Raw genomic sequence first — 26,865 nt, 5'->3', positions numbered from 1 at the left:
CCAAGGCACATGTGGTGATACCTTCCCCAGGGGCAGAGGGGGAGGTAATAATGGTAGATGCCACCCCAGAGGCAGAGGGGGCTCGCAAAACCAGGGTGACCACGATTTCTTTCATGGATGCCCTTATCAGCACTCCTGAAAGGAGGCCCGGCTGCTCAACTCTGGAGGCAGCCGGGGGACTAATATCAATTTACCCAGAAACCTGGCAAAATATCACAAATGACAAATGGGTACTAAATATAATATCCAGAGGATACTCCATCCCTTTTTCCAAACCTGTTCCACAGACCAAAACAATCCCAGATGTTCCACCCAATCCAAGGGAACAAGCAACTATAGAGATTCAAAAGTTGCTCCACAAAAGAGTCATCCAAGAAGTCCCTGCAGAACAAATAGGATTCGGAACTTACTCAAGATTCTTTTTAATGCCAAAAAGGACAGGGGACTGGAGGCCCATATTAGACCTAAGCAAGTTAAATGAATCTGTCAAGAAGTCAAAGTTCCGAATGGTGACACTGCAGTCTATACTTCCCTTTTTTAGGGAAAGACAATTGGATGTGCTTGATAGACTGTCAAGATGCTTACTACCACATAATAACGGACAGAGCATCAAGAAGGTACTTATGCTTCTGGCTGGGAGCCAGCCATTGCCAGTTAAGTGCTCTGCCCTTTGGTCTCTCTACAGCCCCCAGAGTGCTTACCAAATGTATGGCAGTAGTCACGGCTCACTTGAGATGTCTAGGATTCCGTGTGTTTCCCTATCTAGATGACTGGCTCCTATCTGCCACCACCAAGCATCTACTTCTACAAGCCAGGGACTTAACTTTGGACATATGCAATCAGCTGGGCATTAGAGTAAATTTTCAAAAATCTGCCTTGTTGCCTTATCAACATATTACATTCATAGGCGCAGATCTAGACATTTCATCTTTGGTAGCACGTCTTCCAACAGAAAGAGTTATAGCACTCAGACAGCAGATAGTTCACCTCCTTCCCGAGAACAAAGTGAAAGCAAAGATAATTCTGAGATTATTAGGAACAATGACCTCCACGATCACACTGGTCCCTCTTGCCAGAATGCTCATGATGATCCTTCAATGGCTATTATTCTCCCAATGGTCGCTTCAAGAGCTACCAGTGTCTCATCTGATCAGAATAATGGAATCTTGCAAGAACGACTTAAGATGGTAGATACACTCCACTCATGTGACAATGGGCAGACCCTTTGATCCACTTTAACCAATAGCTACAGTGACCACGGACACTTCCCAGATAGGGTGGGGGGGGCATTATCTGGGAAGAACAGTCCAAGGTACATGGCAAGAACTCGAAGTGCACTTGCATGTCAATGTTCTAGAGATGAGAGCAGTGCTTCTTGCTTTGCAAGCACTTCAAGACTCTCTCCCTCTAGGGTCAATTCGATTCAGTCAGACAATATGTCTGTATTTTGGTACATAAACAAGCAGGGGCAACCAGATCTTACCCCCTTTGTCGAGAAGCCCTAAGAGTATGGCAATGGGCAGTTTCTTCCCAGCACTTTCTAATCGCTATGCACATTCCGGGGAAGTTCAACGTGATTGCGGACAAGCTGAGCAGAGCAATTCTAATGCCTCATGAGTGGTCTCTCAATCACAATGTAGTGGGAATGATTTTCCAAACATGGGGACAGCCTTGCTGCAATCTCTTTGCCACTCCCATGAATGCCAAGTGCAGCAACTTCTTTACCCTAATCCCCCCTCCTGGGGAGTCACTGAGAGATGCTCTTACTCACGATTGGCCCTCGGGACTTATATATGCCTTTTCACCATTTCCTCTCATACCCAGAGTAATTCTGAACGCACAATGCTCAGGAAGCAGGATAATTCTCATTGCTCCTTACTGGCCTCGCCAAGTTTGATTCCCCTTCCTTTGGCCTCATCTTCAGGAGAAGCCTTGGATTCTGGACCCAGTGCCAGACCTGCTGACTCATATGTCAGGGGAACTTCATCCTTCTCTCCACACCCTAAAACTGAAAGCTTGGCTGCTCCATTGTTTAGTCAGGCTTCACAATTTCACTCCTATGGTTAGACATATCTTAATGTCCGCGCACAAAGCTTCCACTAGAAAGCTGTATTCTAGTAAATGGAAGAGGTTTTCCCTTTGGGCTCAAGATAGTAACATCGATCCTTTCTCTGCACCTATTCATTCTATTTTGGAATTTTTGGCAGAACTGTTTCAACAAAGATCAGCTGCAGCAACCATCAAGGTTCAACTTGCTGCAATTTCAGATTTTCATATTGGTGATTCTACTTCCAACTTAATGTCACATAGGTTGTGTAGAGCCCTCTTAAAAGGTGCTTCCTTATTAAGACCTCCCTTTAAGGAAACCCTTTCTCCTTGGTATCTAAATTTTGTTTTGTCTCATCTCATGTTACCTCCCATTGAGCCCTTTTCATCTACAGACCTCAAGTTCCTTTCCTGGAAGACCTTGTTTCTAGTGGCTATAACTTCTGCTAGAAGGGTGTCAGAATTGCAAGCTCTTTCCATTAAACCACCATATTTGATTTTTCTTAAGGATAGGGTATCCTTACATACGAACCCATCCTTTCTACCTAAAGTCTCTTCTCCATACAGCATAAACCAATCATAGAACTTCCAGTGTTCTTTCCTAATCATAGCAACAAGGCAGAGTACAAATTACATCAACTGGACATGCATAGACAGCTCAGATTCTATTTGCATAGAACCAAAGACTTCAGAAAATCCGACCAATTATTTATATCCTTCTCTGATGCAAAAAAAGGATCCTCAGTCTCAAAAACTGCTCTTTCCAATTGGCTTTCAAATTGTATTACATTAATCTATAACTCAAATCACAAAGAATTACCTTTCAAAGTGAATGCTCATTCCACCAGATCAATGACTACGTCATCTGCTTTTCAAGCCAGAATTCCCATAGATAATATTTGTGCAACAGCTACTTGGTCTACTCCACATACTTTTATCACTCATTACAAAGTGGATTTGGCTTCCAGGGACAGGGCATCCTTTGGTTCCACACAAAGAGAAGAATCTTAACTTCTCTGTTACAAAGATTTTGGTAAAAATGAAGAGCCATATAGATTTAACAAGGGGACCGTCCCTTGTTATAACTGCATTTTTTGCAAGTTTATTAACATGGAAACAGAATTCAGACATCCTATAACACAAGCTAATTTTATTTTTAAGGCATTTGAGATGTGCAGTAGTGAAAATTTGGTTTATTTGGCTAATTGTGAGAAATGTTTATGTTTTTATATTGGAAAAAACAACTGTAAATTTAAGGAGAGAATTGCCTCCCATTTATCTGACATAAGAAGAAGGGTTGAGACAAATGCACTTAGCAAGCATATTTTACGTTGTGGAAATGAACAAGCCTTTAAATTTAAGATACTGCAGAGAGGTTTTAAGAATAAGAGGAGAGGGGACATTGTGGATGCCACAGAGAGAGCAGAATAGCGTCTATATTATATTATCGTGCAATGAAAATAGTGAATGCTATTTCATCATACCAATAATATCTAAACAACAAAATATCGAACAAATGGAACAGCAAATTTTTTCCCAGGGAAAAAATTCACTGCTCCGTAAAAAAAAAAACTTAAACACAAATTTAAGTGGTGGGCTTTGACCCCACACCCCCCTACTTAAAAATACCAACTCTGAGATCGCACCATAGTGGAGGAAATGGCAAAGTCCCGAAGACGGCCCACCAAATTTTTTCCCTGGGAAAAAATTCGATGTTCCGTGACTTCACTATTTTGCCATTTCGACAGCATCAGATTGACTAAATAGCATTCGCTATTTAGTCCATTCCATACTGTCATATAGATCCACAGAATATAAATGGATAAACTTTTTTAGGTCTGATGTTTACCCAGGGCTTAACAAAACTAACAGCATTAAACCCATTTTAAAATTAAGACAAGCATATGTCAGTTAGAATATTATATCTGTTTTATGAAATTTTTTAGGCTGTAATGAAGCATTCTAGTATATTAAAGTTGGTTAAAGTTTTTAGTGAAGTGTTCTAATGCACTAGGTTTGGTTAATTATATTAATTATATTAATTATACAAATTGCATAATTATATAATGTGTTTATGAGTTATGTTATGTGATTGGCTGGTGTTGTATACGTATTCTGTGGTTTTAATGTATTGATTCATTCTTGAAAAAGAGTTTCACCTCGAAAGCTTGATGACCCTGTTTTACATGGATGGTCGTGCTGTGCCGTTTGTTGTTGTTGTGTCTTTCGGCTTTTTCCGGTTAGGGGTCGCCACAGTGAAACTCTGGACCGCTAATGATTGGCAGTAGATTTTTACATGCCAAGTTGTTGGCCCTGACGCACAACCTTCAACTAAGGTACGCCCATTCATGCATGTCTCCACACAGAAGACACTCTAGCTGAGAATCGAACAAGACAAGTGCTGTGCCTTTTGTTACTGTGTGTGTGTGTGTATATATATATATATATATATATATATATATATATATATATATATATATATGTATATATGTGTATAGCTATAGCTACATAGGTATATTTCTGAAACCATTGATGTGCACTTTCCTATTCTCTATGTAGCCATCTAGAAAGAAATGAGCAGAAATTGTCTCATATTTTTTGGCAACTACCTAATTCTCAAACAGTCTGGCATATTATCTGACAGCTGTACTTATACACTGTTTCTGGATGCACGGCTGTTACATACAACCACTGCAAATTCTAAATAGTTTGTGGGAAACGTAGAAAATAATTGCCACACATAATACAGGACAAACACACTAGAGGCGCCAGAAGCTGTTGAAGGCTGGGGGAGTGGGAGGCACTTAGTGATCTAAAAAGGGCAATTTTTTAAAACTATTTACTACCACAACATAGGTTCACTTGAAGGACATTTTAAGCTTAGCCAATTTTCTTTTTTGGTGCTTAAATTAACATTTCATGTTTGGTCTTACCTATCCCATGGCTGATAATTGTTCATTACCAATAGTGAGAATAACTGTGATGATACCGTAGATAATTTGAGTGGACCCACGTAAGGGATACAGCATTTAGGAACTGCCTCTATCCATTAGTGGCATGAGGGGTAATCCTGGAGTACATTTTTATTACCCATCCTAAGATCCAAGTTGCATTTGAATATGGACAGGGATGAGCTTTGTTTTACTTGAATGGATAGTCTGTTCTGGAACAGTGGTAGCCTATGTGATATATATTCATCTCTCCACAGCATTCAGTTTAGATACCAGGACAGAGTATTCCTGATGCCATTTTACTTGCTGATGCTCATTAGGTCCATCACTGTTAGGTCAGAGGATGCCTTGTATGCCAGACTCAGGTCACCTCTAGGCACTCTGTAGGATACTGAGTTTAGTGATAAATCTTTGAGGTGGTCCATGCAAGACGTATTGTTTAGGACTTTTATCCTTTTAGTAAGGTATCTCTGTGTGTATTACAATTGTTGCATGGGCCTGGACAGATACATGCCAAAGTGGGCATTATACAAAATATTTGACCTAAGAGGGCTTTGTTAAGGGGGACAATAACATCTCTAGATCTAGTCACAATCAATTTGTTTATAAGCTTTGCAATATAGAAAGACTTTATGACTCTGGGCACATGTTGGTCAAAAGTTAGGTCACTGTACACGCAAGTTTCCAAATGCCAAACAATTGGGTCAGTTCAGGGGGCATTGTCAATTTGGCAGTTCCCTGGAGTAGATGGCTTCCCAAAGGATGTCTAGTTTCAAGTCATGATTCTGGCACCAGTTACTGTTTGGGACAAACCTTCCTGCATGATGGTTAAGTCATTTGGGGATTCAGTAACTGCTCCTAGCTTGCAGTCATCAGAAACTTAGTCGACCAAAGCCCTTTCATATTTCCTTTTACTTTTGAGATGTATATGCCAAACAGAAAAAGTTTCAGCACCAAACCCTGGGGGACTCCATTGGTGACTGGTTTCTTTCTAGAGGTAACTTCCCCTATTTTGACCGCCTGCATCCACTGAGCAAGTTGGCAATCCAGCTAGTGATGCCAGTGCTTGCTCCTAGATTATTCATCTTTTGTACTAGACCTGAGTAGGGGATTGTGTCAAAAGGCTTGGCCAGGTCAAGATAATGTGGTGTGAACTGTTTTACCTTCATCCATTGCTTTGGTGACAACAGTAAAACTTAAAATTTGCCCGTGATTTTGAGCCTTTCACACATTCTCCCAATTCTTGGCCTAAGAGGTTGAGAGATCAGAGCGTATATTTGACTGTCCCTGATTTTGTTCATATTTTTGGTCTGTTCCTCATGTTCATAGGTGTGTACTAGGCTAATGGCCCTGGAGCCTTTACAAGCCTAGCCCATAGGATTACCCTGGCACTGTGACACCCGACTTTAGTTCCCAGTCCCTCTGTCGAGTAAAACCACTGGAGTGATGCCTGGGGTGAATTTTCTACTTCTCATCCACTCATCAAGATTTCTCTTGAAGAGGGCCAGTGAGGTGCTCTGCTTGACATGTATGGGAAGTCTATTCCAGACCATGGGCAGTCTCTGGGTTATGAGCCTGTCTCTCCAGCATGTTCTGTTGATTGTGGTAATGAAGTTGAGGTCTCTGGAGCATGTGGTGTGGAGGGATTGGGATTTCTTTCTAACAGAGCTGGGTCAGACATGGCTTTGTAAGTCAAGCAGAGATCTCCTCTTAGTAAGCAATATGAGACAGAGAATAGCTGGATTTTTTTGAGTCTGTCCATTTAGGCATTGTTTAAGGCCTAGGATCCTCTTTGTGAGGTACTTTTGTAGCCTTTCCAGCTGTTGCATGTGTCTAGTGAGGTACATGCCAAATGGGGCATTATACTCGATGATTGGCCTAATGAGGGAAGAGCAGAGAGAGATGATGACCTCTTTCTTCCTGGATGCAAAACCCTAGGTAATGAGATGTGCTACATAGAAGGGCTTTCTGACCACAGTGGCAATGTGGTGGTCGAAGGAGAGGTTGCTGTCAACCTGTGTCCTCAGATCTCCTATAATGCCTTCAGTGTTCAGTGGGCTCCCATTGATGTGGTAATTAATGGGAACTAAGTTTTTCCCAAGGGGGATGACAGTGCATTTTTTGGCATTAAGCTTAAGGCCATGGTTGTGACACCAGTCATTGGTCTCAGTGAGGCCTTTCTGTAGGATGTCTACATCACTTGGGGAATTAATAATGGCTCCCAGCTTGCGGTCATCTATGAAATTGGTTAGACAGAGTCCCTCTGTGTTGGCCTGGACTTCTGAGAACTAGATGCCAAACAGGAGAGGACCCAGGATTGATCCCTGTGGGACTCCACTTGTGACTGGTTGGCAGTCTGACTTGGAGTATGCTACTTTCACACTGTGGGTTCTATATGTGAGCCAGTTTGCAACAACCCCCCTAGTGATATAGGTGTTGATGCCTAGTTTGGTGAGTTTATCAATAATTCCTGAGTGGGCAATGGTATCAAAGGCCTTGTCCAGATGGAGGTAGGCTGTATGAACTGCCTTGGCCTTATCGACAGCACTGGTGACTGACTCAAAGAAGTCAACCAGATTGAACAGGCATGATCTACTTTTCACAAAACCAAACTGAGTGGGAGCTACAGTTTGGAGATTCCCTATATCCTTGTTAATTAGGTCCATGGTGATGTGCTCCATAGCCTTACATATCAGACTCATCAGGCTAATGGGGCGATAATTCCCAGGGTCTGTAGTCACTCCCCCTTTATGGAGAAGGATGACTATAGCATTGTGCCATTCGGCAGGGACAAAGCCTGAGGTGAGGCTGTGATTGACCAGGGCACACAGATGTGGTGCCAGTTCACTTTGTAGTTCATGTAGAACACATCCAGGGATATTGTTGGGTCCCGTGGAAGTTGTATTCTTGGCCTTGGACAATGCAGCTTTAACCTGTGCTGCAGTAATGCTGTGTGCCTGGCATTCCTCCAGTATTGTGATTGGTCCTTTAGTGGGGAAGAGAGGGGTAAAATTGGCACTGAATCTGTCAGCCAGTATATTGGCAGTATCTGTTGGCTCAATATAGGCGGTACCATTGTGCAGGATAGAAAATAAGAAAACTGCTTCATGACTATCAGATGGTATATTAAAAATATGGTGTGCTTGACCAGACTATATAACCTATGGTTTTGAAAGTAACTACATGTTTAGATCTGGAATTGTGTGGCTGCTTGGATATTTGTCAATGATGTCAGCTCCAAACACAGTGAAAGTTTTAAAACATGAAAAAAAACACATCTAAGATGAAATCTTTGTTGAAATTAGCAGACACATTTAGGAACAAAGTAGATTTGAAAACAAAGTCAGAAGTAGACATAAAGCAAGTAGCAATGGAAAGTGCTAAAAAGTAAAAGAAAAAATATAATGATCATAACCAAATGAAAACTGGAAAGCTCACAATTACAGAGAGCAATTAGAGAATTGCTGAAAAATCTTGTACTGATCAATATTTGACATATGAATAGACAGAGTGAGTTAAATTTAAATCATAGGATCATAGAAGGTTACTAGGCTATTGACCCAGAGGTCATTTCAAGCCTAGCCATTTCATCCCACTGTAATACCATAGATACTCTACTCAATACAAATCAAAAGATGAAAGGCTAATAGTGACTACAAGGGCAGTACACTACATATACAATACTTCATAAAAATCAAAAGAAAAAGGAGGAGACACTGACAAAAAATACATTTTTGTAGTATATAACTAGAAACATTTGCACATTTTATTGCAGGTTGTTTTATAGTTATGGTTTAGAGTTTTTATATTGAAAGGCTCAATAATCTTGCAAAGTTGTTAACTTTGAGATTGTGCAAACATTATAATATACCAGCGGCTTAGTAAACACAGGAAACATGAACCACAAAGATTTATTGAAAATGAAGAAGCAGCAGTCACATGGAATTTACCAGTATCAATGTTTAAGTTAGCAGGAGCAAGGAGAAAATCAAATGTTGTAGCCAAAGAAAGAAGGACAAAGGCAGCATTATCAAAACAACTACATCTATCAGATGCATAGATGGCTCAGCCAGAGCTCTGTGCCATTCCCACACATTAAGAATTTCAAGTCAGCCTGAAATGCTGGTTCAAATGGAGTTAGAACAAAGTTCACATTCTGTGATGCAGCCACTGGTTTGCTAGGTGGATGTAGAAATTACCTCATGTTTACTGAAAACCAGCTAATTGGTATGTGCGAGATGTACTTACACAATGTCACAATGTCACTGGAGGCAAAGGTCTCACATTAAAGCACTCCTAATGTCCATCAGGTTGTCAGTAGTACACATGCTGCAACCATCACACACAGTTCAAAGCAGACGCACACACACCCACATTTACTGAAGAAATTAAATGTAACCTTCCTAAACTCCAAATACTTCCTAGACAAAGTACACAGCAAGTACCCACAGCAGTTCCATATGCACTCTTTCAAAACAACACTACTTCTAAGCCCATAAGGCAAGCCATCACACAATCCAACATTCTGGTTATTGGAGATGCCATTGTGAGACAAACCGGTGTCCCTCTCACCAGACTGAGTAAGGAAAAAGTAACAGTCAGTCCCTTACAGAGGCCAGGTTCTGCCACATTATGCACACACTCGGGTCATTGGACTTTAAGTATCAGTTTACTCAGTCATAGTCCATGTGAGTATAAATAACCTGAGACATACCTCCTAAGACTATGTAAGAAGAGATATTATGAAACTGCCACAATATGTGTCTGTATAGTAGCTGGTATGAGTCTAGCATTGAACCATATTTTACCTTCTTCAAGGATGATGCCACAATATAAATAGAAGATGACTGACTGGTAATTGACTTTCTTTCTGGTGTCATTTTTAGGGGATGCAATATCTGTCAGCATAGAAGCAGTTGGTCAACAGGGGATGGTCAGCACCTCTTTTGTCTAGGCTTTTGAATATTACGTAAATATTGTCCTTGCCCATAGTGGCTTTTTTAGGCAATGCCAAACCTAAAGTACTTCTGACATAGGAAATCAAAATCAAAATAATTTAAAGGTGTTACTGGTCAATGCTAGGAGTCTAAATAAGAATCCCTACTCCCTACAAGCTCTCCTCACCAAAGAGAATTCTGATGTCTATGCAGTCACTGAGGCATGGTTTAAAGCCATGGAGAGCTATAATGCCTTCCACACATTTAGACCAGCTACTATACAGACAAGGACGAAAGATGGAGGTGTCTCGATTTACATCAAAATGAATATACCTCGTGGGTCATCAAACAGAATGATGCACTTGAACTTTCCTATGTTCAAATCACCATAGGCAAAATCCCATACTACTTCCTTGCAAACTGCAGGTCCTCATGTATGACCCAGGAAACTCATAACATGTAATGTTAAGTTGTCAATCTCTCCTTCATTCTTGCTGGATGGGTTCAGAGCCGATCCTCGGCTCCGACTCGGGCACTTACTAAAGCTCGAGAGCTTATTTTACCGGCTCGAGGCAACCCTATATCCCATGATGCTAGGCGATAACTCCCCAGATCTCGTTTGCCGCTTTCACTTGCGTGGTGCGTATTTTTACCGGCTCCTGGTAAGTCTTTATACATATAGTGTTCAGTCACCCTTTTGAGTTAATTTTTCACCCAGTTGTCCTTTTTTTTTTCAATAGTTAGCAACTACCTTTAACTCTATTACTGTTTTACCCTCCCCCTCCACTTTAGGTTAGGCCTTAAGCCTGCCCCTTTCCTAATTTTTCTTAGGGATCCTGTGGAGTGTTTGGGTGTGTCAGTATCCCTATTAACATTTTTATTGTTATTTTATAGTTTTTTGAGAGTGTGTGTGTGTGTGTGTGTTTTTCTCTTACCTTTGTGAACCCTCGACACTGTTATGTCGAAGGAACCAAAGGAAACTAAGGTCTCAGGCTTTAAGAAGTGTGACTCGTGCTGTCAGAAAATGTCTCTGACAGACGGTCACACTTCTTGTGTTTACTGCCTGGGACCCCTGCACCTGCAGGACTCTTGTTCTGTATGTCATGCATTCAGTCCAGGAGTCCTGCAGGAGCGCAGGAACAAACTTATATTGAGGGGCCTGTTAAAGCCCGAGGGCTCCCCGACTAAGTCTGCGTCGGGGAGGCCCTCGAAACCAGCAAAACCGTCGGCTCCAAGTACTAAGCCTTCGGCTGCTGGCTCCTTGTCTGTGCCTAGATCGGCTCCAGCTGGAGCCGATCCCTTTGAGTCACAGGTTCCGGTCTCGGTGCCGATACCTCTGAGCCCATGCTTTCACTGTCGGCTCCGGCTGGAGCCGACGTGTCCTCTGCTCCGTTGGCTCCATCTAAGAAGAGGTCAAGATCCCCTTCATTGGAGTCCATCCATTCGGCTCCGAGATCTCCCCTGCTCTTGGAGCGGAGCCATCGGAGCCGATCTTCTCGGTCGTCCAGACTTTCAGATCACGACCTTGAGAGAGTGGTAAGTAGGCCGTTAAATTCTCAGGCATTGGCTCAGATGATCTCTAGCCCAGCTCATCTGACGGTAGCTATTACGACTCCACCTAATTTTCCTCCTTTGACTCTCCCTCAGAGTTCGGAGCCGGAGCTCCTCGGAGCCATGACTGTTATGGCATCGGAGCCGATACCTCCCCCTTCGGCTCCTTCGTCTTCTGCTCTGATCTCCTCCTTGATACCTTCATTGGACGGATCCGGGTGCCTGATCTCTCTCGTCGGCTCCGAGGGGGCAAGTGGCATCGGACCATTGTCCGACCCCGTTCTCCCTCTCGGTGCGTCAGCGCTGGTGAGCTCGGTCCTGACATCGGCCTCGGAGCCTTCTCTGTCAGTGTGGCCTGGGGTTCCTACCTCTTCAGAGAGGGGGCCCTCTGGCCTTTCTGATAGGGGAGCCTTCGAAGTGATGAGGAGCGTACTAGCCACAGGGCATAGTCAACGGTCAGCTCCATCAGCTCCTCCCACTACAGTGCCTGCTGATGTCTCTTCCCACTCTCTTGCTCCTGGACCCAGAGATCCAATGCCTCAGGTTTCCCCACTGGGAATTTCTTCCTCTTCCGAGGCTTCTCCTGACCTGTCAGCGGAGCCTCCGCTTAAGAGGACATGTAAGAGGAAGCATGTGGACTCCCCTGAGTCCATTACATCTGACACCGACTTGGATGAGTCAGAGGGATCCCCAAAGTCCCCCTCTGAGGATGTCTCTTTCTTAGACATCCTAGAAATCCTAAAGCAGAGGGGGAACTGGTCTTCCCTTAATCCTTCTGAGGACGAGTCGGTGTACCTGGAGGCATTTGGTTCTCGACCCTCCACCTCCTGGGTGTCTCTGCCTTTCAACCCCCTTATGGAAGTAGTGGCTCGGAAGGCGTGGTCGGCCCCGGATTCTGTGGAACCCACCCCTCGGAGGCCGTCTAAATTCATCACAGCACCAGTTGACAAGCAATTCCTAACAAAAGGTGTACCGGCGGATGCCATGGTGGCGGCTGCAGCCACCAAGAAGGAACTAGCTGATCCTTCAGTACCTATCCATCCTCCTAATAAGGATTCTAGGACCATGGATAGGTATGGTAAGCGGATGTTTTCTTCAGCGACCTTTGCCATGCGGTCGCTGAATTACTTGTGTCACTTCACCCGCCTTCAGAGAGATATTCTCAAAGAGTTGGGAGAAGTCTTACAGGATCCATCAGCTGCTGGGTCCCAGGATAAAATAAGCTCACAGCTTGAAACTTTGAACTCGATTGTTAACTCCTCCATGCGTCTAATTTCATATGCAGCCGATGGAGCGAGTAGGGCCGCGGGCACAGGAGTGGCCTTAAGGCGTCACACCTGGATGTGGCTGTGTAATTTCACGGACCCTTTCAAGGTGTCCTTCACAAATTCCCCTTTTGATGGTTCGGCTTTGTTCGGACCTCAAGTGAAAGACACCTTGACCAGATGCGAACAAGATGGCAAGACTCTTTCTGCCGTAGGAGTCCATTTCTCCACCCCTTCAAGACCATACCCTAAGGGTCAGAAGGGTGGAAAAATGTGGTTCCGCAAATCTCAAGGAGTCACGCCTGATGCAAGAGGTCAGTTTACCCCCAGAGGCAGAGGGGGTAACAACAACAGACGCTGCCCTAGGGGCAGAGGGGGTCCGCAGAACCAGGGTAGCAGGGAGCCTTTCTCTGACAAACCCTCCCAGCATCCCTGAGATGTTGCCCGATTTCCACCTTCGGAGGCAGTCGGGGGAAGATTGTCGCTGTACCCAATAGCCTGGCTTTCCCTTACTCAAGACAAATGGGTACAGTCGATCATATCCGAGGGTTACAAAATTCCCTTTATCTAAACCCCAATTCAAAAGGGAACCCTTCCAGATGTTCCACCCGGTCTAATTGAACTAGCAGTATCAGAAATATCAAAACTGCTAACAAAACGAGCCATCCAGCCAGTCCCAGCAGACCAACTAGGATCCAGAATCTACTCAAGGTTCTTTTTGGTACCAAAAAAGACAGGGGACTGGAGACCAATATTAGATCTCGGCAAACTAAACAAGTTTGTAAAGAGAACAAGATTCCGGATGGTCACGCTACAGTCCATTCTGCCCTTTCTGGGCAAGGACAATTGGATGTGCTCCATGGACCTTCAGGATGCGTACTATCACATCAAAATTCACAGGCGCTCCAGAAGGTTTCTCCGCTTTCGGCTGGGGACCAGTCACTACCAGTTCAGAGCCCTGCCCTTTGGTCTCACTACAGCCCCCAGAGTGTTCACCAAATGTATGGCAGCGGTTACGGCTCACCTGAGACGGCAAGGATTCCAGGTGTTTCCATATCTAGACAACTGGCTCCTTACTGCCACCACCAGGCATCAACTTCTCCAAGCCAGAGCTTACACCATTCACATTTGCAGAGGGCTAGGAATATCTATAAATTTTGAAAAGTCTGCCTTGTCGCCTTGTCAGTCTATTACCTTTATAGGCGCCAACTTGAACACCGTACAACTTTCAACAAAGTTAACAGATCAAAGGGTGTTAGATATTCAAAACCATGTCCATGTTCTTCTTCAGAGCGACAAAATTCAGGCCAGGTATGTCCTGAATGTATTGGGTCTTATGGCGGCCGCCATAACACTTCTTCCCCTTGCACATTTTTACATGCGTCTTCTACAGTGGATGCTTTTCACCCAATGGTCTTTTTAGCAACTCCCCATGCACCACAAGATCATGATAACTCCAACTTGCAAAAGTCATCTGTCCTGGTGGATATTGTCCCCTCAAGTCCATCAAGGCAGACCCTTTGTTCCTCCTCTGCCGGTCGCCACGGTGACATCGGACACCTCCCTGATCAGGTGGGGGGGGGGGGCATTTTCAGGGCAGGGTGGTCCATGGCACTTGGCAACCTTTTGAACGCCACCTGCACATAAATGTCCTAAAGATGAGAGCAGTGCTTTTAACGTTGCAAGCCCTCCACGACTCTCTTCCCCTAGGAACTATTGCAGTCCAAATGGACAATATGTCCGTAGTGTGGTATATCAACAAGCAAGGCGGAACCAAGTCCTATCCCCTGTGTCGAGAGGCACTCAGACTTTGGCAATGGGTGATCTCCTCTCAGCAGTTTCTGATAGCAACGCATATCCCCGGGAAGTCCAACATCATAGCGGACAGGTTGAGCAGAGCTATACTCATGCCACACGAGTGGTCTCTCAAACAATCGGTAGCGGAAGAGATTTTTCAGAAGTGGGGCCTTCCTTGCTGCGATCTTTTTCCTACACCCCAAAACAGCAAATGCCCCGACTTCTTCACCCTCTTCCCCCATCCAGGCCATCCCCTCAGAGACGCTCTAGTCCAAGATTGGCCTTGGGGACTTCTCTATGCCTTTCCACCCTTTCCTCTAATCCCACAAGTAATTCAGAAAGCAACCACCTTGAGAGCCAAGTTGATTCTCATTGCCCCTTATTGGCCTCGACAGATATGGTTTCCGTTCCTACTTCATTATCTTTTGGTACAGCCTTGACATCTGGACCCAGCTCCAGATCTGTTGACCCATCAGTCGGGGCAGCTGCACCAATCCCTACATTCTCTCAACCTCACTGCTTGGTTGCTCCACTTCCGTCCTTAGCCAGGCCTCTTATGATTTCTAATCCCGTCCGGGATATCATAGTAGCTTCCCATAAATCTTCCACCAGAAGGATTTACACTAGTAAATGGAAACGTTTCTCCTTCTGGGCAAAGGCAAGGAATATAGATCCCTTGACTGCTCCAATTCATTCGGTCTTAGACTTCCTAGCCGAAATTTTTCATTCAGGGTCTTCTGCCTCTACAGTAAAGGTTCGGTTGGCAGCCATATCGAATTTTCATACAGGCTTATCGGACCACAACATCATGTCCAATAAGCTTTGCAAAGCTTTCCTTAAAGGTGTATATTTACTTAAGCCTCCGATCAAAGACCCTCCACCTCAGTGGGATCTTAATTTAGTCTTAACATCCTTGATTCTCCCCCCCTTTGAACCTGCGGTCTCCTATTCATTGAAATTTCTTTCCTGGAAAACACTCTTCCTAGTCGCCATTACTTCTGCTAGGAGAGTATCTGAGCTTCATGCCCTCTGCATTCGTCCTCCCTATTTAATCTTCCATAAAGACAGAGTTTCTCTAAGGACTAATCCATCCTTCTTACCCAAGGTGGCTTCGCAAACAAATTTAAATCAATCAATTGATCTCCCAGTTTTTTTCCCAAAATATACTAATAGAGCGGAGCAAAAGCTACATTATCTAGATGTTCACTGCCAGCTCCGATACTATTTGGATAGAACCAAACAAATGAGGAAGTCTGATCAACTGTTTTTATCATACGCAGAAAATAAGAAAGGCCTTCCTGTTTCCAAGGTAACCCTATCTAGGTGGCTGTCTTCTGTGATTACATCTATTTATCAACTCAGAGGCAGGGAATTAACTTTTAAGCCAAAAGCCCATTCAACTAGAGCACTAGCTACATCTACAGCTTTTCAAGCTAGACTACCAATAGACACTATCTGTGCGGCAGCCACATGGGCCTCTCCTCATACCTTTGTTTCGCATTACAAATTGGACATGGCCTCCAGGGACAGAGCAACTTTTGGTTCCACCATTCTTAAGAGTCTGTTCCAATGAGCCACCCAGGATAAAGGTGCTAGGGACGCGGTCCCATCCAGCAAGAATGAAGTCGAGATTGACAACTTAACATTGAGAAGTTATGTACCTACCATAACGTTCCATGTTAGTTGTCTTCTCTCGCCTTCTTTCTTGCGTCCCACCCACCATCCCCCTAGCCTGGACAGACTGAGAAGATCTTCCCTTCCTTGAAGGGTCATTTTATTCCCTTGTTCACCATCTAGGTGTCCTAGGATATATATAGTGCAGATAATTATCTTTGGGGGTTTCTATCCCTCTTCCTCCTCCTTCCAGTTAGAGGATTTTGTTTTATTGGCCTATGCTAGGTTTTTCAGCTTCCAAATGAGATCTGGGGAGTTATCGCCTAGCATCATGGGATATAGGCTTGCCTTGAGCCGGTAAAATAAGCTCGTGAGCTTTAGTAACTGGCCGAGTCGGAGCCAAGGATCGGCTCCGAACCCATCCAGCAAGAAAGAAGGCGAGAGAAGACAACTAACATGGAACATTATGGTAGGTACATAACTTCTCATTTATGCATACTGGAAACGCTCACTATCCAACCCAATAACATATTCATGGGAGACTTTAGTTACCGCACTATTAACTGGGAATCATATAAAACACCAAACTTGCAGAAACAGAGATTCCTGGCTTTTGTAAACATGGATTCCCTGGACCACATTGCCAGTACACCCACCAGGGATGCAAACATAGTAGAGCTGGTCCTTACTAATATGGGAGAGTGTTGCATATCCCCTAGTGCAATGTCTTTTCTGGTAAGGTTAGACAACAAAATGATCTCCTTTGAAGTAAAAATAAAGCCCAGAACCCCAGCTAAGCCTGGAATGTTCAGGTACTACTCTAAGGCTTACTTCCTACTATTAAGTGTGTTGTTGTTGTGTTTTGGCTTTTCCCACTTAGGGGTCACCACAGCAGAACTCCGGTCCGCTAATGATTGGCAGTAGATTTTGACGAACGCTGAGGTGCCAGCTCGACGTTCAACCTTCAACGAAGGCAGGCCCATTTACGCATGTCTTTCGAATGCCCACCCAACCGTGGGGTGGACATGCAGACTCCACACAGAAGGCACTCCCCACACTCCAGCCGAGAATCGAACGGGAGAACCTCTTGCTGTGAGGTAATAACGCTACTGCTGCACCACTGTGGAATACTTCCTACTATTAAGTGATAACCTGGCAACATTTCAAGTTCTCATAAATCCTGAGAACATTGCTGCATATGCAGATCTGTTCACAAAAAACCCTATACAAGAATGTAAATAACTACAAAGAGGCAGCTGTGCCTACCAGGAAGAAGTGCAGAACTAACTCAAAAAAAGTCATCCTGGTACAATCACAACATTAGTAGGATGTATAACAGAAGGAAGAAAATTATGGCAAAAATTAGGAGGCGTAGCTCCCAGCTGGATAAAAGCACTCTTGTCAAACTAAACAGGACAAATAAAGTCTACCAAAGCCACATCTGAGGTAAATTTGGCATCCCAGGTCAAGGACAACCACAAAGCATTCTTTAGCTATGTCTGCAACCTCAAAGGCAATACACTCATATATGCAGACATCATTGATAATGGAGCCACCTATACTGAGCCAGAAGATGCAGCAAACCTACTATCAGAGAAATTCAGCTCTAACCTTACCCCTCTTTCTGCTTCAACATCCCCTCAGGAAATACCATCAAATATAACTTCCCTTAATATCACTAGGAAACAGATCCTCATTGCTCTTACTAAGGCCAAGAGCACTGCAGCAATGGGCCCAGACAGTATCACAGGATAACTTCTAGATAACATGAAACATGATGTATTAAGCCCTTTGGAATTACTATTTAACTGTAGCCTCAAAACAGGCTTCATGCCTCACAAATGGAGAACAGCAACGATGATCCCTCTGCCCAAAGGTAGGCCCTCTACAGATCCAGAAAACTACAGACCCATAAGTCTCACTAGTATCATAACAAAGCCATGGACAGAATTCTCATGGAAGTGGTTTCTTCAAGGGCCGGTCTTGCCAACTCAACCTTATGGACTTCTTTGAGAAAGTCACCAAAGTAATGAATGAGGGCAAAATGGTTCATGCTGCCTACCTTGACCTGGCCAAAACATTTGACACAATACCTCACTCAGGCATTGTTGACAAACTCAAGAGGTTTTGTATAAACCCTTATGTCACCTGGTGGATAGTTAACTGACTCACAGACAGGATCCAGGAGGATAGAAATGAGGAGTCCACCTATACAAAGAGGCTAGTCATAAAATGAGTCACTCAGGGATCAGACCTGGAACTGCTCCTTTTTGGCATTTAGTTCACTGAAGTCAAAGCCAATGTCAAGGGCCTGTAGCTGACTACATTTGCAGATGTTTGCAGTTAAGGAGCAGTCATAAAATACTCCACCAACAATAATGTTCTCCAGGAAGGGGTGACACAAATAAATAACTTGTGTCAGAGGTATGGATTAAAAATAAATGCCAACAAGTGCATAATAGTATCCTTTGTGAAGTTATCCAATGGTAACTATTAAGAGCTGACACAGTAGTCAGGGACTTGGGGACACATGTCGACAGTAATCTGCCCTTTGACCATCACTTGTCTACAGTAGTGAGGAAATCATTATATGGTTGTGCAACTTATAAACAAAAGTATGACATCTAGGTCCAAGGAAGTCATTGTAACACTGTATTCAGCATTCTTTATACCTATCATTGAGTACAATACCTCATTTGCTATGCACCTAACATGGCACATCCAACAACTGGAACAACCACAGAAGTTTTTCACTGAAAGAATACAGGGTGTAAGTAACATGTCATATGCAGTCTGCCTCAAAACCATATACTTGCATTCTGTCTCCTACGGATTGTTGAGGGGAAATCTATGCCTGGCATGCAAGACATTGTCAGTCTGCACCCTGATGACCCTCTTGCATATTCACAAAACAAACAACACCAGAATTAACTGTTCGAAAGACTTAAACCTTGCCTGTGATGTAAATAGGATCTGCTGGAGAGACAGATATGTTTCAAAGAGTCTACCTTTTCTCTGGAACTGGCTTCCCATCCATGTGAAGCAGAGTTCCTCCCAAACTCAATTCAAGTATAACTTGGACAGCTGGATGGGGAAAAGGAAATTCATCACTTATTTGGCACCTATGTCTTTAATGGACACAGGTAGCCTGTAAATGGTTCATCTCCCAGGCTCATGCTTGTAAATGTTGTATCTCCCAAGCCCCTGCTTAAAGTTATCAAGGGTACCAGAACTTGTCAGAGATTTGGGCTGCACGGCTAGGCTTAAAAAGGCCCTTGTGTTTATTAGCCTTGTACATACCTATTAATTATGAGCCTATGAATACCTAACACCCATATCAGAAATTGCTCTACTTGATGCAAGGAGGAAGGGGCGATCCAGTGGTAGACAAACCAAAATGGCTAATAGATCCACCTAGATGGAAGTGTAAAATAAACCTTATCTGAGCAATTCATACAAGTTCTAGAGAACCAGAAGGGTCTCTGCTCAAAATAAGTCCTAGTCTCTCCTGTGGCATCAACTGTAAAATCTCATTCACTTTGCTGAATATGATTTTCTAGCAGCTGTTTTTCAGCCTCCTATAATACCTGTTGCACATCCTCAGAAAAAAGGTGCATAAGTGGGACCCAGAACCTGTCATCTGGATAGTCAAATGTAGTTTCTTTAGGTTGAGTAGATCAGTGATTCCCTGTACTGTATGAGTAGGTCTACTCTGTGAGGAAGTTGTGATAATTGTCTTTAGTCAGTTTCATGAAAAAAGAGAACCGATGCTGTCTGGGCAAAAGGAAGTTACCAGATCTTTCTTTAGAAATGTCTGGTTATCAGTGGAAACATAAAGGTATATTCTCATCCATGAGAAACTGTTTTCAAGCTTTTCTGCAAGGTGTCCTGGCACAGAATTGATTTAATATTCTGTTGGAAATAGAGACAAACAGATCTACTTGATGAGTTCTCCACAGGTGGACAGTCTCCTGTAAGTGAAGGTCTATCCTTGATCTGGTAGAGTGTTCTGCTGTGTCAGAATATATGTTGCATGAAGAAAGGGATTGTGCTGAGCTGCTGCTCTCCAAGCAATCATGGCTGGTCTGCATAAGGGGGTAAGACCTGGTTTCCTCATTTGTTTAAGTACCTCAACACAGTGGTGGTGTCTTTAATTGCCAGTACTATTCCTGGTGTCCCACAGTTGCGATAAGATTCTTAATGCATTTATCACGGCAATCATATCCTTCAGGTTTACATGTTTCTTTTTGAAATATGGGTTCCAAATTACCTGGACCATGATCACCTTGTACACAGGAAAAATTTGAAGTACCTCTTGTCACAGATTGGTTTTGGGTGGGGAAAGAAAGGATAAAATCTTGACTGACCTGTGCCTATTTTGACCACTGCAAGAGTTCTAGTTTGACAAAACACATCACTTTTATAATAAAGGAGGGAGAATGTTGGTAGTGGATCCAAAGGGATATGAGAAACCACTGAATTTTCTTCATATATAGCCTGGCTAGGGGAACCATAAGGACTGATGATGCCATGTAGCCCAGGATCCTTAGGCAATCCCTTGCTGTTGTCATGGTCTGGTAAGCTAAATACAGGAACTGAAGTTGGTAATTGTGCCCCTTTTCTGGTGGAATGTATGCAGTCATAAAGGGTGTGTGTAGCAGACATCCCAGGAAAGCCAGTCTGTGAGAAGGTGTTAAGGAAGACTTTTCCAGGTTGAGAGTGAATCCTAATCATTGAAAAATATTTATTATGATGAGAAGGGATGCTTGGGAATTTTGATAGGATTCTGCTAAAACGAGGCAGCAATCCAAAACAGAGGTAGATGTGGATCTCTTGAAGTCTGTGGATCTCTTGAAGTCTGCAGACTTTGTGAATGACATTAGAGCTGATAAAAGACCAAAGGTTAAAGAAGTAAACTGAAAATGTGATCCAGACACACAAAATCTTAAATGCAGACTGAAGTCTTTGTGAAGTGGAATGTGACGATACACATCTTTGAAATCTAGGGGCACAAGAAAAAATTGTGGATGAAATAGATGGAAACAGAGGTGTATGGTAAGCATCTTGAATTTTATTACTTTTAGAAATAGATTTGGAAAGGAAAGATTTAGTGCTGGTCTTCAGGTGGCCTTTTTCTTTTTACTAGAACTATTCTGAAATAAATTCATCTTCCATGCTGTGAATGAGGGACTGGTTATATTACTCGTGTGCCAGCATTTGAGAGAAAATGTGATGAAGCAAATAGGCTAAATTTTTGGATAAGGAGGAATTCTTAATTTTGTAAGGTAGAATGTCCATTGTTATTTATAACCATGTTGGTTTACCTTTTGCACCCAAGAAGCATAAGTAATATTTCTCCAAAAAGGAAAGGAAGGGAAAGGGATAGATTTTTCTCTAATGTGCAAGGATTTCTGAGGTGTGTAAGAGGAAGGATAGGAGAAAAGTTCACATAGTCATATAGATTTCTTTGTCTGGAAAGGCCTTTTGGGTTCATTTCATTTTTTCTTGGTATCCCCTTGCCATTTTTTCTTATATTGATGTTTCCCCTGACTTCTGATGTCTGGGTTTAAAGGACTTTCAAAAGAAAAGAGGAACCAGGGAAATGAAAAATCTGCTTAACTCCCTGAATAAGCTTTCCTTTGCCTTTTAATACCTCATCAGAGGAGTTGTCAAACAAAAGTTCTTTGTCTTAGAGAGAATGTAGAATCCTGGCTTTCACATCTTCAGAGAGACTTTACAATTTGAGTCAGGTACATCTTCACATAACAGAGCCTGTAGCTGCAGCTCTGGAAAGTGCATAGGCAGCAGCATCATAGAAACTCCTGAGGGTGTATTTAGTAACATAGGAATCTAAAGAAATCATATTGACCATGGAACAGTTAGCTTCCAAAAGGAGTAAATTAGAAACAACCTTATTCATGTCAGAGAAAATGGCAAGGATGGATTTGGCCATATAATCTTGGTGGTCTGTTGCTCTAAATGTCAACATAGAAGACATATAGACCTTCTTGACATATATGTCAAAAGCTCTTCTGTCTTTGTCATTCAGTAATGGGTTGGAAAAAATTAAATGTTTTGATGATCCAACTTGAAAATAACAGCAGGGTCTGCCAAAGAGTTTCTAAACAGATATTATGAGATTCTTGTACTTTATGTAGCCTAGCAGGCTTTTTAGGAGCAGTAGGTTTTACATCAGATGAGGAAAAGGCAGTGTTAAATGCAGTCTTTGGGGTGTTTATAACTGGTGGAATAGAAATGGGAATCAACATGAAAGAGGGTATAGTATTTCTGTGTCTTGGAAATTTCTTTTTCCTCTCACTGAAAAAAAAAACATCAGCATTCTAAAAAAAAGTATCTGAAAAAGAAATCTCCTCAAACGAGGAGTCAGAGGAAATGTTCTCCTCAATCTCTGAACAGATAAGGAGACTGGAGTTACATGATCAAGACCCTCTTTTTTAGAGTCTGTAGGAGGAACATCCTGGGATGAAGAGGAGGATTTTTTCCCTTTCTTGAGTACGCAGGCAATTGAGAAGATTGCAGACATTAAAATGCCTTAAAACAACCCTTAGTAAAATATACTAATCCTTCCTAGAACCCTTAATAGTATCCAGAGTGGAAGGTGAGAAAGGGGTGTTTGGTTTTCTGTGAATATTTTATTGAGGATTCCAAGTTATTGAATTGGACATATTTCAGCCTCCATAAGGGAACTACCTACTTTCTCCCAGACTAAAAGTTTTAGGTATCTTGTCTGGACCTTCCAGTATCAGAATGTTGTGTTCCTCTTCTTGGCAACAGCCTAACATCTGGTCAAGTAAGATGTGCCCTGTTCCTGACTCTTAGCAGTATCCTGGAAAACAGAACTAGAGGGTTCGGCAGCCTCAAACTGAAAGTCTGAGGGCTTGGAAATAGCCACAATGGAATCTTAGATTTGCAGTCAGCAAAGAGAAGCTGGAGGAAGGTTACCTTCTGGAATCATCTTTGATGTACTTTTTCTTCTTTTTTTATTAGAAGGGGACATCTGGTGATGGAGAAATGGTTTTCATAGAGGAATGAACAAAAACCTTTAAGGCTGGTTATCAAGAAAAATATTCAAGCTATTCAGCTAACTACAAATTGTCTTGTATCTAAAAGAATGAAAAATTTCACAAGAGTGGATGTGTTTCCCCTAAACAAAAAAGGCAAGCTGTGCGAGAATTCTTGAAAGGGATTTGCATACTACATGGATCTTTACATTTTCTGCCAAACATAAGAAAAGAGGGGTAATTATCTGCCAGAAGCTGATGTACTAGATGACTACTGAAATGAAGCCAGACTGTAGACAAGTGTCTGACTGAACACTTCAAGTGCAATAAAATTTTGAAATTTCATGCCCATACATCCCTTTTATGCTAGTACTCCTTTCCTAAAGCAGTAGTACTGGCACATGGAAGGCAACCAGATAAGTTTTTGTATACTGGCCAGACAACTTATTCATGGCAGGATATGTCCCATATAGCTAGAAGCCACTGTAGCAGCAATGCAATGATGAACATCACCCATTGTATAGTGTCAAGCCTGTTCTTGGTCTGATGTTTGCGTGGTAAAAGTTATTTTCTATTTACTCACATAAAATAATTAGAAATAATCCAATCCAATTTACTCAGTCATTAAATATGTATGCTAAACTACAGCTGACATAGTATGGTGGTCAATTTCAGGAGACTAGTAGCCTTGCTTTGCTGTATTTTTACCAAGTTTGAAAAGTTGAGACGTGACCAGAACTGATATCTGAATGTCAACAGCAAGTTGGAATAATGGAGGAAGAAAACCAAGAACTGAGAGAACTCTCAGCGCACACATATTGAGACACTCAGGAAGAAAATCTGTAGCACAAGTGAGTTCTTTGTTAGTATATACACCCATGCATACATACACACACACACACACATATATATATATATATATATATATATATATTATATATATATATATATATATATATATATATACATATATATAAAGAGAGAGAGAGAGCTAAGTATAATGTATTACTGAAAGAGTACTAGACAAAGGAACACAAGAAAATGTATGAAAATGAATAACCTTAATATAATGACAGAACAGTTATTCTGTAATAGACATTTTGAAGAACAATAATTTTTGTATGTTAAGTGTATGATAAGTTATAGCACAGAGGCTTAAGGCTGTAATCTGATAACTTATTTTTTCCTTCTGGTCTGTGATTGATTCCCTGAGTCTGTGACTGAATTTTGTGCAAATTTTAACAAGGCACTTAAACAGCTTAGTGCTACCAAGTGGTTCTTGTGCCTAAGGTTTTTACCTTATAAACAAGTGAATGAATGGATAGATGGATAGATAAGATGGAGGATACATGAAAACTATATTATGGCTATCTTTAGCACTGCAGATTTTAAGGGCCACCTGCTTATAGTGAACTATTCTATCAATTCCTGTCTACCAATTAGTGTAAGGCCCTTTAGCAATGTTATTAGCAACCAGAAATAGTGACAACTGTATATACAAGACATTGTGAATGCCATCTAGAAAATAATGGTTAGTGAGCAACAAAAAAGTTCATAGAAGACTCAAAGAAACTGTTACAGAACAGACGTTTAAACAATATAGCCTTTTATGTTGATTATACAGTATCTAAACATTTTATTTTGGGAAATGTTAACTGTTTTATTTATAACAATGTAGTTTATAGGTATTACTGAAATTAAATGCTAGCATAAAGTACCGTCTTAGAATAATACATTCCTATGCCTGTTTTCACTCTTCTGAAAAAAAGTCTTTCCTTCTTCATAGGTGTACAGCAATACTAGTTATCCAGTGTGCTACTGGAGGTGTCTGGAAATTTCCAATCGAGTTCATTGCCACTCAGCCAGAGATTGATGATGTCATAAATATTGAAGCAACTGGGCTAAATAAAGAGTCTTTTGTTGGATTTAGACTCACAAGTCAAACTAGGTAAAGTTTTTGAAGTATGCGGTCTGAAAACTGATTTAATCCTTCTTTTATGAATTTGCTAACTACTAAGTAAAAGGGTTATTGTTTCTTTTTTACTGTATTAAAGTGGATCATTAATGTTTGTTGAAACAAAGAAATATATATTCTGATTTACAGTTTCCCCTATTCATTTTAATATAGCTACTTAATGGAATGAAGGTGGACTGATAAACAATTTATTCTTAAATGGAATGAAGGTGGACTGATAATTTCTTCTTAAATTACTTTTAAAGAGCATTTGAAGTTATAAAAGTACATAGGTAGGTACTAGGCAATCGGCCCAAGGGCCTACGTAAGTCTAGCCAACAAGGTTCCCTGGCTTACGCCACACAAGAAAGTTATTTTCCTGTGCCACTGTCGAGCAGAGACACAGAAGTTATCCCCGGGGTGTATTTCCTATTTCCCATCCACTCATCAAGATTTTTCTTGAAGAGTGCTAATGAAGAACTTTGCTTGACATAGATGGGTAGCCTGTTCCAGAGTATGGGAAGTCTCTGGGATAGGAATCTATGTCTCCAGCATGTCCTGTTTATTGTGGTGACAAGGTTTAGGTCCTTAGAGCGTGTTCTTTTTTACTGTATTAAAGTGGATCGTTAATGTTTGTTGAAACAAAGAAATATATATTCTGATTTACAGTTTCCCCTATTCATTTTAATATAGCTACTTAATGGAATGAAGGTGGACTAATAAACAATTTCACAGTTACAGTTACAGTTACAGTTGTGTAAGTAAAACTTAACATAACAGTAGATGTTCAAATGATCACTGCAGCAGTATCCTTAGCTACATTGGTTATATCCTGACAAGGACATAACAGCTGGACAGCTTCCAAAGCTTCAGTGCACCTTCCAGGAGTCAAAACTGTCAGGCAGCTTGAGCTGAGCTGACTAAAAGACAAGTTTGAAGATGAAGCTCTTCACAGCTTTCTTGCCAGCAGGAACGAGGAGGCTGAGCCCAGTGCTAGGAACAACAAAAATAAATGACCACACAGTGGTATAAAAAACACATAAAAAGCAAGGGTAATAGAAGAAGGGAATGATCATTTGAACATCTAATGTTCTGGTAGATTTTACGTACAACTCTGTACTGTGTTCATCATATTGATCACCGCTGCAGTAGCCATAGCTATATAGGTAGATTACCTTAAACTACATTATGGAGGTGGAAGATGTTTGATCTGGAACTAGAGAAGGAATCAAGCAAAGAGTAATTCATGAAAGTATGTGCAGAGGACCAAGTGGCAGCTTCTAGAACACTTTGAAAATCCAAACCTTTCCAGAAAGCCATAGATAAAGCCAAGGCCCTGGTAGAGGAGGCCTTGACCCTGCCTGGAATAGTTTTGTTATGATGAGTATAACAAAAGGTCATAATAACTTTAGACATACATAACTTTAGACATACATTTAGAAATAGTAGATTGTTCCTTCTTCTTACCTTCACAAGAAATTAACAATTAATCGAAAGATCTTAAAGATTTAGGTCTGTCAGGATAGCACCTGGGTTAACTGTGGACATCTAAAGTATGGCGTATCTTCTCTCCCTCATTTTTAAGCTCAGGAGAGAAAAAGGGGCGATGGATAGTTTAGCTTAGGCATAAAAGGATTAGTTCTCAAAGAAATCTTGTCCCTATAGAAAATGAGATAGGGCTGACTCATCATAAGAGCTGAGCTTGCAACTCGGATATCCCTCTTGCGG

At 41.9% G+C, this 26,865-nt stretch overlaps 1 protein-coding gene across 1 annotated transcript in view; it reads left to right on the top strand.

Moving 5' to 3' along the window:
* The window catches only part of CFAP47 (cilia and flagella associated protein 47), a 7,413,452-nt gene that overhangs the window by 7,123,893 nt on the left and 262,694 nt on the right, over positions 1–26,865 (top strand). The window contains exon 61 of the mRNA XM_044071840.1: positions 24,970–25,131. Coding sequence (XP_043927775.1) covers positions 24,970–25,131 — 162 coding nt within the window. The remainder of the gene's footprint in view (positions 1–24,969; positions 25,132–26,865) is intronic.

Source organism: Protopterus annectens, chromosome 5.part0, assembly GCF_019279795.1.
Source record: "Protopterus annectens isolate FY-2018-M chromosome 5.part0, PAN1.0, whole genome shotgun sequence".
Lineage (NCBI taxonomy): Eukaryota > Metazoa > Chordata > Ceratodontiformes > Protopteridae > Protopterus > Protopterus annectens.
Note: the sequence above shows the minus strand (reverse complement) of the source record. Positions and strands in the feature narration are given on the sequence as shown.